Here is a 15,982-nt window from a genome sequence, read left to right as displayed (position 1 = left end):
TCTAGCTTTCAAATAAATAAAATAAAATCTTTTTATTAAATGTTAATTCCTCTGGCACAGGAATCAATATACTTGTCAAAATAACTTGATACCTGGATAACACCAAAGACAACTTAGAGTAACAATAGAAATTCAAGTCACATTTAAGCAAATATACAGATTATTCCTTATTGTCATCCATAATGCTTCAATATTAAGGAGACTTATAAGAGTCTAGCAGGGCAGCATATCCCTAGTTAAAAGTTAGATAATGAATTCTATTTATTCCAGAACATATTGAGTGCAAGATATGAAAGGGATTGGAAAAAATATGAAAAAAGTAAGTGAAAGACACGTTAAAGGGATTGCATTTAAAAGATGGGTAAGAAATTTCCTGCCCTCAAAAAATTTGTAGTTTCCCTAGTTTCCACTTTATATATTTGTCATTTCCCACTTTGTTCTCTTTTATTTTGGTCTTGTATGTTGGAACTCATGGATATGTCATGGGATTAGGGAGAAGGGAACACTGGGATCTTGTACAGTTCTACAATTCGGCTACAAAATTACAACCTCTTTTTTTCTAATTACCCAAATGGCTGCTACAGCCAGTGCGCTGTGTCGATTCAAAGCCAGGAGCCGGGCGCTTCCTCCTGGTCTCCCATGCAGGTGCAGGGCCCAAGCTCCGCTGCCTTCCTGGGCCACAGCAGAGAGCTGGATTGGAAGAGGAGCAACCGGGACAGAATCCGGCGCCCCAACCGGGACTAGAACCGGGAGTGCCAGCGCCGCAGGCGGAGCATTAGCCAAGTGAGCCGAGGCACTGGCCTGTTTTATATTTCTTGATAAGTGTTGTTTATGTGAATTTTTCTCCTGGCTGATTTCAGACAGGGCTGGGCCAGGGTGAAGCCAGGAGCCAGGAGCTTCTTCCAGGTCTCCCAATGTGGATGGCAGGGGCCCAAGCATGTGGGCCGTGTTCCACTGCTTTCCCAGGCCCATCAGCTGGGAGCTGGATTAGAAGTAGAGCAGCCGGGATTTGACCAGGTGCCCATAAGAGATGTAGGCGCTGCAGGTAGCCTTTTAACCTATTATGCCACAACGTGGGCCCCAAGAGGGATTAGCTTTAAAGTGATGACTATTTTGGTTGTATTGTAGACTGGTGCATTTGTGTTCAGATCTCTGTGCTCTTCTGTGGTTGCAAATTATTTCAATCAGGGAAGAAAATATTCCATCTTTATTTGTTTTCTTTCTTTCTTTGACTATTCCCGTAGAGGGTGAATTAAGTCGTTCTTAAATGGAATCCAAATTCCCTTCCCATATACTTGTTTTTAATATGATAAACAATGTCTTTTTAAATTTTCCAGTAACAGGCTTTTCATTTTATATTAAAATGTTTTTTTTTGAAAAATAACTATTCAAGTATCTTCTGTATAATAACTTTAAAAACTATTATATTTGCTGATATATTTTCTTGTCAGCCATATGATGGTGAAGATTGAGCTCATGTGGTATTTTCTTCCATAAGGTCACTTTTAGTAGTACAGCTTGTATATAGGAATGTATTGGATGTAGATCGAGTATATGCAAAGCATTTCCCTACACATTAAATTGTTTATGCTAAAAGGTGCATGTGTTAATGTATTTTTTACCTCTTAAACTGTGATTTTATTTTCCCCAATTTTAGGAATAGAAGTACCAAATTTCAGATCAATACTTTTTTATGGTTAAGTTGTAAGATGAGAACATTTTCAGGTATCAGAACTTAGGAAAGAATGCCCGGGCAGAAAGCCCACTGTACAGGACAAAGTGGGGGTGGTGGCAAAGGCTTCAGTGGCTTGACTTTTGAATACTATGTGCTTGGATTAGGAATGGCTCAGGGTCAGGTCCAGGCTAAAATCTCAGGATGGATTTGGCAGTAAATACTGGTTAAGTGGGATGATGTAAGTTGAAGACTGGCTGAGTGCTACCTTCCTGCAAATGTGAATGAGCCTGAAGTTTGTTTTACTAAATACCATTTGCTAAAACCTCTACATCATTTCTGAAGGTAGAAAAATTGGTTCGGAATCAATGTTTATTCAGTGAGATAACTCCTCACTTTTTTTTTTTAAGAGTCATAGAGAGAGAGAGAGCAAGAGAGAAAGAGTGAGAGAGATAGAGAGAACCTTCCACTCCCCAGAAGTCTGTAAGTGCCAGGGCTGGCGAAGCCAAAGCCAGGAGCTTCTTCAGTCTTCCATGTAGGTGGTAGGGGCCCAAGCACCTGGGCCATCTTCCACTGCATTTCCCAGGCTATTAGTAAGAAGCTAGTTCAGATGTGGAGCAGCCTGGACATGAACCTGTGCCTATATTGGACGCTACCCACTACACCACAATCCCAGCCTCCTCACTTGTGTTTTAACAACAATTACAACAAAAAATTGTCTGTATACTCCCTGTCACTCATTTATTCATCAAATTAATGTTTGTTGAATACCTGCTTACAGAACATATTTTAGACACCTTAAAAATAGCAGTTGAGCAGGGCAAAGTGTACAGAATAGAACTCCTTAGGGAGTGTACAGAATAGTTGATTTTGCAATGGAGTTTGAAATACAGAATTTGGTTTTGTTTTCATGACTTAGGCTCTCTCTTTTTTTTTTTTAACTTGGAGCAATGGGGAAAACAACTGTCAAAAACCTGTTATTATGTTTTTACTCTAAAGAAAAATGTTTGTAAAAGAGAACATGCAGGAAAAAAATATGTTTCAAGGAAAACAATTTTTTCTGTTTTTAATAAAGAATTGAAATCACTACCGACATAAAATTATATGGAATTTTTAATGTTTGAATTAAAGTAAGGATAATTTTATGGTTCTTTTGGCAGGTAAAGTATTTTATAATATTTAACTTTTTCCATTAAATATTTTATAATTTACATGTGGTAAACCAGTAGATTCATTGAAGTATTCTATTCTTTTCTATGAATTTGTCATAGCCAGGCATTGAAAACAAACAACCGAAATGAAAAAAAAAAGATGACTGTAACACCTTGGAGAGGGGATGAAACCTACATTTTAGAAACACTGTTGAATGTTAAAAACCCATTTTAAGACTCTTATGAGTGTAGGCCAGCATTGTGGCACAGTGAGTTAAGCCACGCTTGTGATGACAGCTTCAGTCCTGGCTGTTCTCTTCCAGTCGAGTTTCTTGATAATGCGCCTGGGGAAGCAGCGGAAGATGGCCCAAGTACTTGTGTCCCTGCACACACATGAGATACCAGGATGGAGTTCCTGGCACCTGGCTTCTGCCTGGCCCAGACCCGGGTGTTGTGGCCATTTGAGAAGAACACCAAAAAATAGATCTCTCTATATATCTCCCTATAGATCTTCCTTTCAAATAAATAAGTACGTATTTAAAAGAATTTTTTTGAGTGCAAAAATAGTAGTATCTTCAACCATGCATATTGGTTCACCATAAAATCCTTTATTTCTCAGGATAGGATAGCACTAGGCATTCCAGAAATAATTCAAAATTTCTCTTTTGGACCATAATACAATGGAACTTAAAATTTAATGATGAAAAGTGCAGTTTGTACATAATCTGTGTATTCCCTTCCACCATCCCTTCTCATACCATTGTCTTAAGTTGGCAAAACATTCTGGCTACTACTCAGTGACACTTTTTTGCCTTCCTGCTTTTCACTTTTAATTTATCATTTGTTGATGGGGCCAGTGCTGTGGTGTAGTGGGTAAAGCCACTGCCTGCAGTGCCAGCATCCCTTATGGGTGCCAGTTCAAGTCCCGGATGCTCCACTTCGAGCCAGCTCTCTGCTGTGGCCTGGGAAAGCAGTGGAAGGTGGCCCAAGTCCTTGAGCCCCTGCACCCGCATGGGAGACCCGGAGGGAACTCTGGGCTCCTGTCTTCGGATGAGCACAGCTCTGACCATTGTGGCTGTTTGGGGAGAGAACCATCAGATGGAGGAGCTCTCTCTCTCTCTCTCTCTCTCTCTCTACCTCTGCCTCTCTATAACTCTGGCTTTGAAATAATAAATAAATAAATCTTTTAAAAATTATCATTTGTTTATGAAAAATAGAACAATACACATAAGACTTTCTTTTTTTGATTCATAGATGCACTTACTATATTAAACAAATTATGTAGAAATTCTTTGCTTTTAAAATTAATTTGCTAGGAATTCAGGAGAGATCTATTTTGTGCCAGAAACTTACTGGAGGGATGGTGGGGTTTGGTAGAGAGAATGTACTTATTAAGTGATAAATGCATAATACCTGATCCCTTCCACTAATTTGTGAATAAACCACATGTCTTTGTTCACTCTGCTTCTTCTTAGTAGAATGCATCTTTTTTCTTATTGTCACTGCTTTCAAGTCTGATTTTATATGTTAACACATGCTATGGCCACTCAATTTAAATTAGAAAAGAAGAACTAATATTAAAAACCTAGCTCTTTATCTGCACTAGCCATATTTCAGTTGCCCAGTAGCCACATGAAGCTTCAGGTTCTAGGAAGGGCGGCACAGATGTAGACCATCCCCACCATCCCAGAAACTTCCACAGGCTGGTACCTCATTAGCCTGTGCACTTCTTGAAGGTAGGTGTGATACCATTTACATTAATAAGGTTCAAGAATTGAGAATACATGTGGAAGAGATGTATCTCTGAAGAGTCAGGATTTGGCAGATGAAATTTTACATGCTGAGAATGCCAGCAGTTTATTTGAGCTGGCCTGAAGAGGTATACTGGATAGTAACAGCACTGCCATTCTAAGCACAATGGTGTTGTGTCCATTGGAATGCCATTAGGACTTGGAGAAGGGATAAATAACATTGCTTTGCATGAAGTTAAGACTGTCAGTTAGAAGCAGCCAGCCTGACCTTATTTCCATGTTTTATTCACTTCGAGCTACTTTTCTGATACTTGCTTCTTGAAGTAACTGATTTGCTTTGGATTATGTAGGTGCTTGGATTGAGGAAGTGATCAGATGTCTAAACTCCATACCCTGATTACTAATTAGTTAATGTTTTACCTAAGCAAAAACTTTAGATTTTACATTGGTGTGATGAGAATAAAAATACCTGCCTTTTATGATTGTTTTGCCTTGAAACTTAGAGATGTTTTTAAAATTTCTGACATGATACTTTGTTAATAAATATTAATCTCTCCCCTTCCTTATATTTTTATTAAATATGTTGTGAGTATCCAATGAACTAATGTGCTGAATAGTGAAGAGTGAAGAGCGCTGAGTTTGAGTTACTCTATTGCAATTATTGTCTGAGATCTGACTTATGTTTGCCTTTTCCTGAGATATATTCTAAACCGTATTTTAAGATTTTTGAAGGTTAGGAGCTATATTTTACTTCTCTTTGAACTCCACAGCATCACCTGGAATATTGCTAAATGTATTATGCTAATGTTTCTTCAATCTATAGCCAGCAGAATAAATGCCTGAGGTTTCTGACCTAACCTGCCATCAACCACTACCCTTAGAATGATCAATAGCAGGAACAGATTTGGGCAAACCAGTAATTGTAATGGAAGCAAAATCAAAATAATGGATTGTCCAAGGATAGCATTACAACAGTTACATTATTGGAGTAGAGCTCTGTGTATGATTAGTGATAAAAGTGTTAGCTCACATTTGTATAATATCCATCAATTTGTTATGTAACTAGGCCCTATCTACTGTATTACTTTAAAGAATATATGTATGTGTTTGATCTATTATGATGTTGTATAATGCAGTCCAATACTTAGATGCCTTGACATGTATTGAATATTTCCTAATGACTTCTTGATGACTTGTTTTTGGTGGTGGTTGTTTGTTTAATAAAATTTTGTTTGGGAGGCAGAGAATGAATTGCCGTCAGCTGTTTTATTCCCTAATTGCTCACAATGACTGGGGCTGGGCTGGGGGCAGATGAGGAGCCAGGAGTGCAACCCAGATATCCTATGTGGGTGGCAGAAACCCATTTAAGTGAGCTATTACCTGCTGTCTCCCAGAGTCTCTCTTGGCAGGAGAGTGGAGTCAGGAGCTGGAGCAAGGAATCAAACCCAGGCAATCTGATATGGGACACAGGATCCTACTCCCTGTGAACACAGCTGCTCTTGTTGATGAGTTTTAAGGATGAAAAAAAAAATACAACAAGAGAGAAAGAACTGAATATAAGGAAAGGTGGAAAAAAGACTGTGGGTGGGGGCTGGAGCTCAGTTACCCTGGCCATTGCTTTCCTATGTATCATATATTGGATCTATTAGGAGTCATTATTTGTATTATGGCTTTGGTTATAAATTATTATCTTTGTAAAATCTTTATAGCTGTAAAAAACTTAATGCTGTAGTTTTTAAGCTACGAAAATTATTGATTTGGCAGAATGAAGAGTGATTTAAAAGTAATATCCTCGGCCAGCGCCGTGGCTCACTAGGCTAATCCTCTGCCTTGCGGCGCCGGCATACCGGGTTCTAGTCCCTGTTGGGGCACCAGATTCTGTCCCGGTTGCCCCTCTTCCAGGCCAGCTCTCTGCTATGGCCCGGGAGTGCAGTGGAGGATGGCCCAAGTGCCTGGGCTCTGCACGCGCATGGGAGACCAGGAGAAGCACCTGGCTCCTGGCTTCAGATCAGTGCAGCATCCATTGGAGTGTGAACCAACAGCAAAAGGAAGACCTTTCTCTCTGTCTCTGTCTCTCTCTCACTGTCCACTCTACCTGTCAAAAATTAAAAAAAAAAGTAATATCCTGTAAACAAAGAAAGGATAATTTTGGAAATAAAATTTTTAGCACCATTTAACATAAAAACAAAATACATTATAAAAAATTTTCAGCTTTTCTAAATCTTACTTTTAGCTTCAGGATTTCTTGATATACCCGTGATTTTTTTGATGCATTATACAGTTTGTCATTTAATGGACTATCCCCATGATATAGATTTTAACCATTTGGTGATAATAAATATATAACACAGAAAGTTAAATGATGTGTTTTAAAATGTCACAGAAAAAAAAAAAACTGGGATTTTAAGGCTTTAGACTCTCTTGCCTGATTATTTTAAGGTTTTCATGTGGTTCTATTTTTGAAGAAGGTGGAAATAAACAAATTTAGGGCCTGATTGATGTGTATGGAGACTGTCTTCAGAACACCAGAAAGATGAGATTCCAGTTCCTGTTCTTTTTGTTTCACATTACTCTGGAAATCTACAAAACATGTTTTATCCCACCTTAGCCAAATAAAATATGATACCCGTATTTTCCTTTGTGTTTGGAGTTATAGCAAAGTATTTATTGTTACAGTGTTTATTGATGTGAAAACTTGTATGTGATTATATGAATGCCTAATAGACTTGAAGTAAAGGCGGTCAGATTCAAAAATACTTGGAAAGATTGCATGTGTTCTTTTCTGCCACATGTTTGTAGCATTTATTTGAAAGGCCAAAAATTTTGTTGTAGTCCCATGTAAAGGAATTTCATAAAATATTTAAATTTTCTTTATTTTTTCCTAAATATTGTTTATAAGCTGTACATTTCAGATAAATGCTCTGTAGAGTTAGAAAGAGAGCTTATTTTTTTCACTGTGCTCCCCAGCTCTAACTCTTTTTCATCTCCTTGTTTGTGTTTTTTTAATTGAATTTTAGGGGGCTGCTGAAGTATCAAACTAATTTAGATACCCACCCTCCTGGCTGCATCAGTCTTAACCAAACTCACCATCAAGACATTTCCTTGCCATTGCATCACTCAGAACATTTGCCTGGATCTTTCTTGGGAGAATTTTCAAAACCAGAAGAACTTGCTCAGAACACATTCATGAAGATTTGTGTGGAAGAGCCCAGATTCCGAGCTACTTTTCCACAGGTCAGATTTGTTCTGTATTGATCTCTGCAAGTCTGTGACTCCATGAAACTGATCAACATTAAATTTAGATATGTTCTTAATACTCTTTCATGTGTGATATCTAAGGATGTTGCTTTTTCATTTTTAAAAATTTTTATTAATATAAAGAGAACAGATTTCAATTATTTCATAGGTATGGTTCTAAGATGATAACCAATGATAACCATAAATTCCTCCCTCCTCCTTCTTCCCAGAACCCCCCTTCTTCCTTCCTTTACTTTTTTCCTTTAATTTTTGCAAAGATGTAATTTTAATCCCCTCTATAATCACAGGCTTAATTCACTACTAACCATAACATTCAACAACTAAAATGTAGGAAGAACACAGTTCCACAGGAGTATAAACCAGAGCTAAAAACAGTCATATCACAAGATGTCCTATATGTTTGTTTGTATTCTATATTAACTGCCACATATCACAGAAAACATATGGGACTGGCTTATTTCACAAACCATAATGATTTTCAGTTGCATCTATTTTGTTGCATAGGGCAGGGTTTCACATGAGTGTACAGATAAACCTTCCATATGCTGATTTCACTTTGGGTAAATTCCCAGAAGTAAAATGTCTAGGTCATATGGTAGCTCTATTTTCAGATTTCTGAGGCATCTCCATATTATCTTCCATAATGGTTGTACTAGTTTACATTCCTGCCAATGTGTATTAGGATACCTTTTCCCCACATCTTCTCCAACATTAGCATTTTTTGATTTTTGGATAACAGTTCTAATTGGGGTTAGATGAAACCACACTGTGGTTTTTATTTGCATTTCCATGATGTCTTATGAACCTGAGCATTTTTTCATGTGTCTGTTGACCATTTGAATTTCAGCCTTTGAACAAATGCCTATTCGAGTCCTTAGGCCATTTCTTTCTTTTTTTTTTTTTTTTTTTTTAACATTTGTTTATTTGAAAGGCAGAGATAGAGGCAGAGGCAGAGAGAGAAAGAGAGAAAGAGATGCACTGATCTGAAGCCAGGAGCCTGGAACTTCTTCTGGGTCTGCCACACAGGTGCAGGGGCCCAAGGACCTATGCCATCTTCCACTGCTTTCCCAAGCCATAGTAGAGAGCTGGATCGGAACTGGAGCAGCCAGGACTCGAACCAGTGCTAGTATGGGATTCTAGCCAGCACTGGAGTTTTACCTGCTGCGCTATAGTGCTGGTCCCATTAGCCCAACTCTTAATGGATTGTTTGTTTTGTTGTTATTGACTTTCTTGAGCTCTTTATAGGTCCTGGATATTAATCCTTTATCAGTTGTGTAGCTTGCAAATATTTCTCCCATTTTGTTCGTTGCCTTTTCATTTTGTTGAGTGTTTCAGGTTCTGTTGTTCAATTATAGGTACCTGAAAATTCAAAACAAAAATACCTGTGATATTACAGAATGTACAAGTAGAAAATTTCTGTTTAGCTGATCATATGATCTTTGCATATTACAGCACTTCTATTTGCTACGCAAGAAATGATGGATATTTTTCCTATCCATTGAGAAAGGCAGATTGACCGGCAGCCACTGTGACACAGCTAGATAAACCACCATTTAGGACACCTGCATCCCATGTCAGAGTATCCAGGACTGAGTTCTGGATCCACTTGCCATTCAGCTTATTTCTTTCTTTTTAACTTTTATTTATTAAATATAAATTTCCAAAGTACAACTTTTGGATTATAGCGGCTTTTTCCCCTCATAACCTCCCTCCCACCCACAGTCATCCCATCTCCCGCTCCCTCTCCCATCCCATTCACATCAAGATTCATTTTCAATTATCTTTATATACAGAAGATCAATTTAGTATATACTAAGTATCGATTTCGACAGCTTGCACCCGCACAAAAACACGAAGTATAAAGTACTGTTTGAGTACTAGTTATACCATTAATTCACATAGTACATCACATTAAGGACAGAGATCCTACAAGGGGAGTAAGTGCACAGTGACTCCTGTTGTTGATTTAACAATTGACACTCTTATTTATGGTGTCAGTAGTCACCCAAGGCTCTTGTCATGAGTTGCCAAAGCTATAGAAGCCACTTGAGTTCGCCAGCTCCAATCTTATTTAGACAAGGCCATAATCAAAATGGAAGTTCTCTCCTCCCTTCAGAGAAAGGTACCTCCTTCTTTGATGGCCCGTTCTTTCCGCTGGGATTTCACTCACAGAGATCCTTCATTTAGGTTTTTTTTTTGGTTTGTTTTTGTTTTTTTTTGCCAGAGTGTCTTGGCTTTTCATGCCTGAAATATTCTCATGGGCTTTTAGCCGGATCCGAATGCCTTAAGGGCTGATTCTGAGGCCAGAGTGTTGTCTAGGACATCTGCCATTCTATGAGTTTGCTGTGTATCCCGCTTCCCATGTTGGATAGTTCTCTCCTTTTTAATTCTATCAGTTAGTGTTAGCAGACACTAGTCTTGTTGATGGCCCAAGTACCTGGGCCTCTACCACTTTTGTGGGAGACCTGAATGGAGTTACTGGTTTCTCTGGCTTCAGAATGGCCCAGCAATAGCTATTGTGGGCATTTGGGGAGTGAAGCAGCAGATGGAAGATCTCTCTTAAGGCTCTTCTTCTGTCACTCTGCATTTCTAATTAAATAAATAAACAAACTTATAAAAAAAGAGAAGTTGAATATTAGATACAATAACACCAATTATTATGGTTAATTTGTTATTGTATAATATTGCATTATAATCATAAAATATTATAAATAGTAAATATTAAAACAAACATTGAGTGCTTAATTTCTGCTAGACAATGTGCTAAAATATTCCATATACATAATTTCCTCCAATATTCACAATGACTCTTGGAAACATTGAAATTAGGAATGCCATTCTTATTTTTCTGTTGATGAAACACCAAATACTTTAACCAAATTCTCTAAACTTGAAAGTCACAGAGACATTGTGGAAACATCGGTTTTTGACTAAAATACCTGCTCTTCGAAAATTCTTCCTCGGGGTACCCAACACGTAGTTCAGTAATTTTTCCTTGAGGCTGTGGAAATTGTCCACATGCAAGTTCTACCCTATACTGTTTGTCTATACTGGCTGAAGTAAGGAATAGTAATGTCAGATGTCTGTTTTAGGAAGAGAAGAAGGAGAAGTCAAAAGTTAAACTGCGGGCCAGTGCTGTGGTGCAGCGGATTAAAGCCCTGGCCTGCAGCACCGGCATCCTATATGGGTGCCAATTCTAGTCCCGTCTGCTCCTCTTCCAATCCAGCTCTCTGCTATGGCCTGGGAAAGCAGTAGAAGATGGCTCAGGTCCTTGGGCCCCTGCACCCATGTGGGAGACCCGGAACAAGCTTGTGGCTCCTGGCTTCAGATCGGCGCAGCTCTGGCTGTTGTGGCCATATGGGGTGTGAACCAGTGGACGGAAGACCTCTCTCTCTGTCTCTACCTCTCTCTGTAACTCTGTCTTTCAAATAAATAAAATAAATCCTTAAAAAAAATTAAACTGAACTTGTAGGTGACTTTGGAATCAATGCACTAACATGTGTTCTGTGTTAGCAGTGCTTCTCTAGGTTTCTATTAGAATCACAGGTTTTAAAAGTTTTCTGAGTTTCACATAATAGTGACCATCAGGCAGGTATGTTGACCCCTGTTTCACTTATGTGAGACCCTGATATTCAATGTATGAGTGTCTCAAAGTGTCAAACTGTTAGTTACATTGCAGCATTTGTTCTTCAATACTTACTCTTCACATCGAGTTAGGCTAAATGCCATTGTAGGCAGAAGAGGCATATTTGGATGGATGGAAGGATGATGGTTACAACAACAACAAAAATAAGGTTTTTAAAAATTACCATTAAAGTTAGTTTTGGTTGGATGCCTCAAATTGATGCGGGAGGTGTAGTGTGCAATTGTAAGAGTCTAAGGATCAGTCACTTCTCAAAGTGTACAGTTATATTGGGATCAGGGCCACCAACTCAACAGGAAATAAAATTTGTCACTATTTTCAAATTTTAAACATTGTTTCTGTCCGTATTATATTTTGTTAAGGCAAGTGAACAACATTTTTAGAATCTCACATTTTAAAATATCTTCATGTACATATTTAATGTGTGTGTACTATGTGTACATATATTATACCTGTTCATCCTGAGCATTGAAATATCTAAGATTTTCTTTTTTTTTAAATAAACAATGAGACTAGGGCATTTTTTTTTCTAAAATCATCCTCAGGTTAGTCTGAACTTCATTTTGTTTAAAGATTTATTTATTTATTTATTTGACAGGTAGAGTTACAGACAGTGAGAAAGACAGAGAGAAAGGTCTTCCTTCCGTTGATTCACTCTCCAAATGGCCGCAACAGCTGGAGCTGTGGCTGATCTGAAGCCAGGAGCCAGGTGCTTCTTCCGGGTCTCCCATGTGGGTGCAGGGGCCCAAGCACTTGGACCATCCTCTACTACCCTTCCCAGGCCACAGCAGAGAGCTGGATTAGAAGAGCAGCTGGGACTAGAACCGGCACCCATGTGGGATGCCAGTGCTATAGGCAGAGGATTAACCTACTGTGCCACAACACCGGCCCCTGAGCTTTATTTTTTTTTTAAACTTTTATTTAATGAATATAAATTTCCAAAGTACAGCTTATGTATTACAATGGCTTCCCCCCATAACGTCCCTCCCACCCGCAACCCTCCCTTTTCCCACTCCCTCTCCTCTTCCATTCACATCAAGATTCATTTTCGATTCTCTTTATATACAGAAAATCAGTTTAGCATACATTAAGTAAAGATTTCAACAGTTTGCTCCCACACAGAAACATAAAGTGAAAAATACTGTTTGAGTACTAGTTATAGCATTAAATCTCAATGTACAGCACACTAAGGACAAAGATCCTACATGAGGAGTAAGTGCACAGTGACTCCTGTTGTTGACTTAACAAATTGGCACTCTTGTTTATGGCATCAGTAATCACCCTATGCTCCAGTCATGAGCTGCCAAGGGTAAGGAAGCCCCCTGAGTCCACCAACTCTGATCATATTTAGACAAGGCCATGGTCAAAGTGGAAGTTCTCTCCTCCCTCCAGAGAAAGGTACCTCCTTCTTTGATGACCGGTTCTTTCCACTGGGCTCTCACTGGTGGAGATCTTTCATTTAGGTGTTTTTTTTTTTTTTTTTTTTTTTTTGCCAGAGTGTCTTGGCTTTCCATGCCTGAAATAGTCTCATGGGCTTTTCAGCCGGATCCACATGCCTTAAGGGCTGATTCTGAGGCCAGAGTGCTGTTTAGGAAGGCAGAGTTATACACATATACACAGAGGGGGAGGTAGAGAAAGAGAGGAAGAGGGACAGAGAAAGAGAGATCTTCCATCCATTGCTTCACTCCTAAATGTTAGCAACAGCTAGGGCCGAAGCCAGGAGCCAGGAACTTCTGGGTCTTCCACATGGGTGCAGGGGCCCAAGCAGTCTGACCATTTTCTGCTGTTTTCCTGGGCGCATTAGCAGGAAGCTGGATGGGAAATGGAACAGCCTGGACTCTAACTCGCACTCATAAAATATGCAGGTAGCAGCTTAACCTGCTAAGCCACAGTGTCGGCCCCTAGTCTGAGCTTTATAACTTCATTTTATTTTCTCTTGAGAGAGGAATATAATGTGTATATACATTTGTGTGCATAAAAGAATGTGGGGAAGTATGAACACTTAATGATTAATAGTAATTACACTTGGGTTTGAGTGTGGGGTTTTGACAATATTTTTTATACCTTAGTTTTGTTTCAGTTGCAATGTGTGTGAATGTTTAACTCATTTTTCTTTCTATTTTATTGTTTAAAATACAAATCAAATGTTGTTATTGAAATATGTAATACTAACAATTGGGTAGGATAAATATTCTTATAATGTTTTTCAAGAACATTCTCAACAATTCTCCTATAGACTTGGCTTTGGATTTCTGGACCTTTGTGCCTATACTGTGCCGAAAGACTTTATAGGTGTATTCGGAGCAATAAACCAGTCACCATCCTCTCAGTTATAAGTCATCCCTCAGATGTCATGGAAATCCGAATGGTCAAAGAAAATTTTAAAGCAAGACCTGGCCAGGTGAGTCAGTGGTCAGCAACTTATAAAACGTTCCTAAAATAAACAGGCATAAATAGCATCATTGTATTAGTTGACGTCCTTTCTCATTTAAAAATTATATTTATTCCTTTTTAGTATGTTATTCTGCATTGTCCCAGTGTGTCTGCATTAGAAAACCATCCCTTTACCCTCACAATGGTAAGAGAGTTTGTTTTTTTGATTTTTTAAAAAAAAATAGAGTCTGATGAATCTTTTTCTTCCTTTTTTACTTTTTTTGTTGTTCTGTCTTACTCTGAAAATTATTCACGATGGTCACAAAATCCATGATGCTCAAGTAAGCTATCTTTTTTTTATACAGAAATGTATTTATTATTTAGAAACTTTAAAACTTATTTACTCTTTATTATTCTCTGAAAATTTCAATTCAAGAATAATATTTTAAAAATTGACTAAAGCTTATTGATTCATAATACAGAAAATTTCTTGAACATTTTCACATTTTCTTTCATGATGCATATGAAGAAATTTAAAACATACACAATTTTCTTTAATGAGATTGAACTTGAGGAAAAAGAGGATACTATGGGTTGATTTGGAATTTTTAGAAACTGCCATGTTTAGAAAAAGTAAATTCCAATGCAATTGGCACTTAGGCTATGTATGGGGGTTGTTATGGGAAAAACTGTTGGAAAAGCAAAATGGAATAAATAGTGGGAATATTGAAGTAATGGGCAACATCATACCTATTTTTACTATCAGCATATTGTTTAACATTATTTTTGTGTCAGAAAAATAGCATAAACCAATCACAAAAAAAATCAAACAATTCAGAAGTATTGAGTATAAAATACAATTTTTTTCTCCTAAATCATTTTCTCAGGGTTTGGCATTTATTCTTCCAGATACTTTCTTATATATATTGACATATATAGATATAACATTTGTTTTCTTGATCATTTTTCTATAGCTATTTTGTTTCATCCAATAATATATATGTTAAGCAGAACTTCCCATTTTACTATATTTATATAAGTTTTGTTATTTTTGATGACTGCATAGTATCCACAGTAGGAAAAATTGTAACTTATGTAATATTCCCATTGATGGTGGGTATTTAGTTTTGGTTCAGTGTCTAACAAAGATATTTGAGAATGGGGATTTATTTAAACATATGCATACATATAATAAAATTGAACAATTTAAGGAGACAGAAAAATAACTGACATTAAAGTGCAGAGATTTGAGTCTGATGTTTTCCTGAGGATAGGAGTGACTTTCAAATTAAATATATTCATCTAGTTGAAAACTGAATCCTTGGGCAAGTTACTTCATCTTTTTGTGTATTTGATTCCTGGGTATATTAGTAGGATAAAAGCAGCGACTGTTCATTAATTTGTTGTGGGTTTAAGAGAACTACTGCAGATAAAGTGTCTAAAACAGTACCTGAGCTTAGAAAATGCCAGGTAAATATAAGTATGTGATAACAATTGTTATGACTTTTATTTTCAATATGTTTGCCCTTTGAAATATGTGCTTATGAAGACAGATGGTCTAGGAGAAACTTTACTCAAAAGACAGGAGAGTCAGAGAGGAGGTGCCCAATGGTTAGAGAAAAATCAGAAATCATTCAGTACAATTTCTTTAAAAGTGAACAGAAAACTCTCCTGTTTTTGCTTCATTTACTCTTAAGTTCTGTGTTCTATTTGCATGTAGCAAACTTGCTTATTAGTGATTAAGAAAAAGTGTTTTGGCTTCTAATGAAATAATTAACAACATCCTCTCTTATTAAGAAAGATTGCAATGGTGCCCTACCATGGGACAGAGTTAATTTGTAATTATTCCACAGTTGTGGATGACTGATGAGTCCAGATACCCTTTCATCTGGTGCTCTGTCCTGGCTGGGTAGAGTGAAAGGCGAAACCTATTGTTCGGAGGAATAGTGAAAACTTGGTTGTCTGTATGGCATAGAACATTGGGACCTTACAGTCTTAGGACACATCATCAGAAGTTGGGTAGCAAAGTCATGTCCATTCCTCCCCCTAGAGATGGCTTAGAAGGTTATACTTAATGCATGAGGACCTCCTGACTAATATTTTACTTCTGATAGTTATAGTTGTAAGACATACT

The 15,982-nt window shown here is 37.7% G+C and overlaps 1 protein-coding gene across 7 annotated transcripts in view; it reads left to right on the top strand.

The window, feature by feature from the left end:
• The window catches only part of NOX4 (NADPH oxidase 4), a 202,004-nt gene that overhangs the window by 81,642 nt on the left and 104,380 nt on the right, over positions 1–15,982 (top strand). For all 7 annotated transcript variants that reach the window (XM_051820907.2, XM_002708641.5, XM_070076632.1 and 4 more), the window contains 3 exons: positions 7,592–7,808; positions 13,712–13,876; positions 13,991–14,053. In XM_051820907.2, the coding sequence (XP_051676867.1) occupies positions 7,592–7,808; positions 13,712–13,876; positions 13,991–14,053 (445 nt within the window). The remainder of the gene's footprint in view (positions 1–7,591; positions 7,809–13,711; positions 13,877–13,990; positions 14,054–15,982) is intronic.

The sequence above is a fragment of the Oryctolagus cuniculus genome, chromosome 1 (genome assembly GCF_964237555.1).
Source record: "Oryctolagus cuniculus chromosome 1, mOryCun1.1, whole genome shotgun sequence".
In the NCBI taxonomy this organism is placed as follows: Eukaryota; Metazoa; Chordata; class Mammalia; order Lagomorpha; family Leporidae; genus Oryctolagus; species Oryctolagus cuniculus.
The sequence above is the reverse complement of the archived record's forward strand: the minus strand, read 5'-3'. Positions and strand labels throughout refer to the sequence as shown.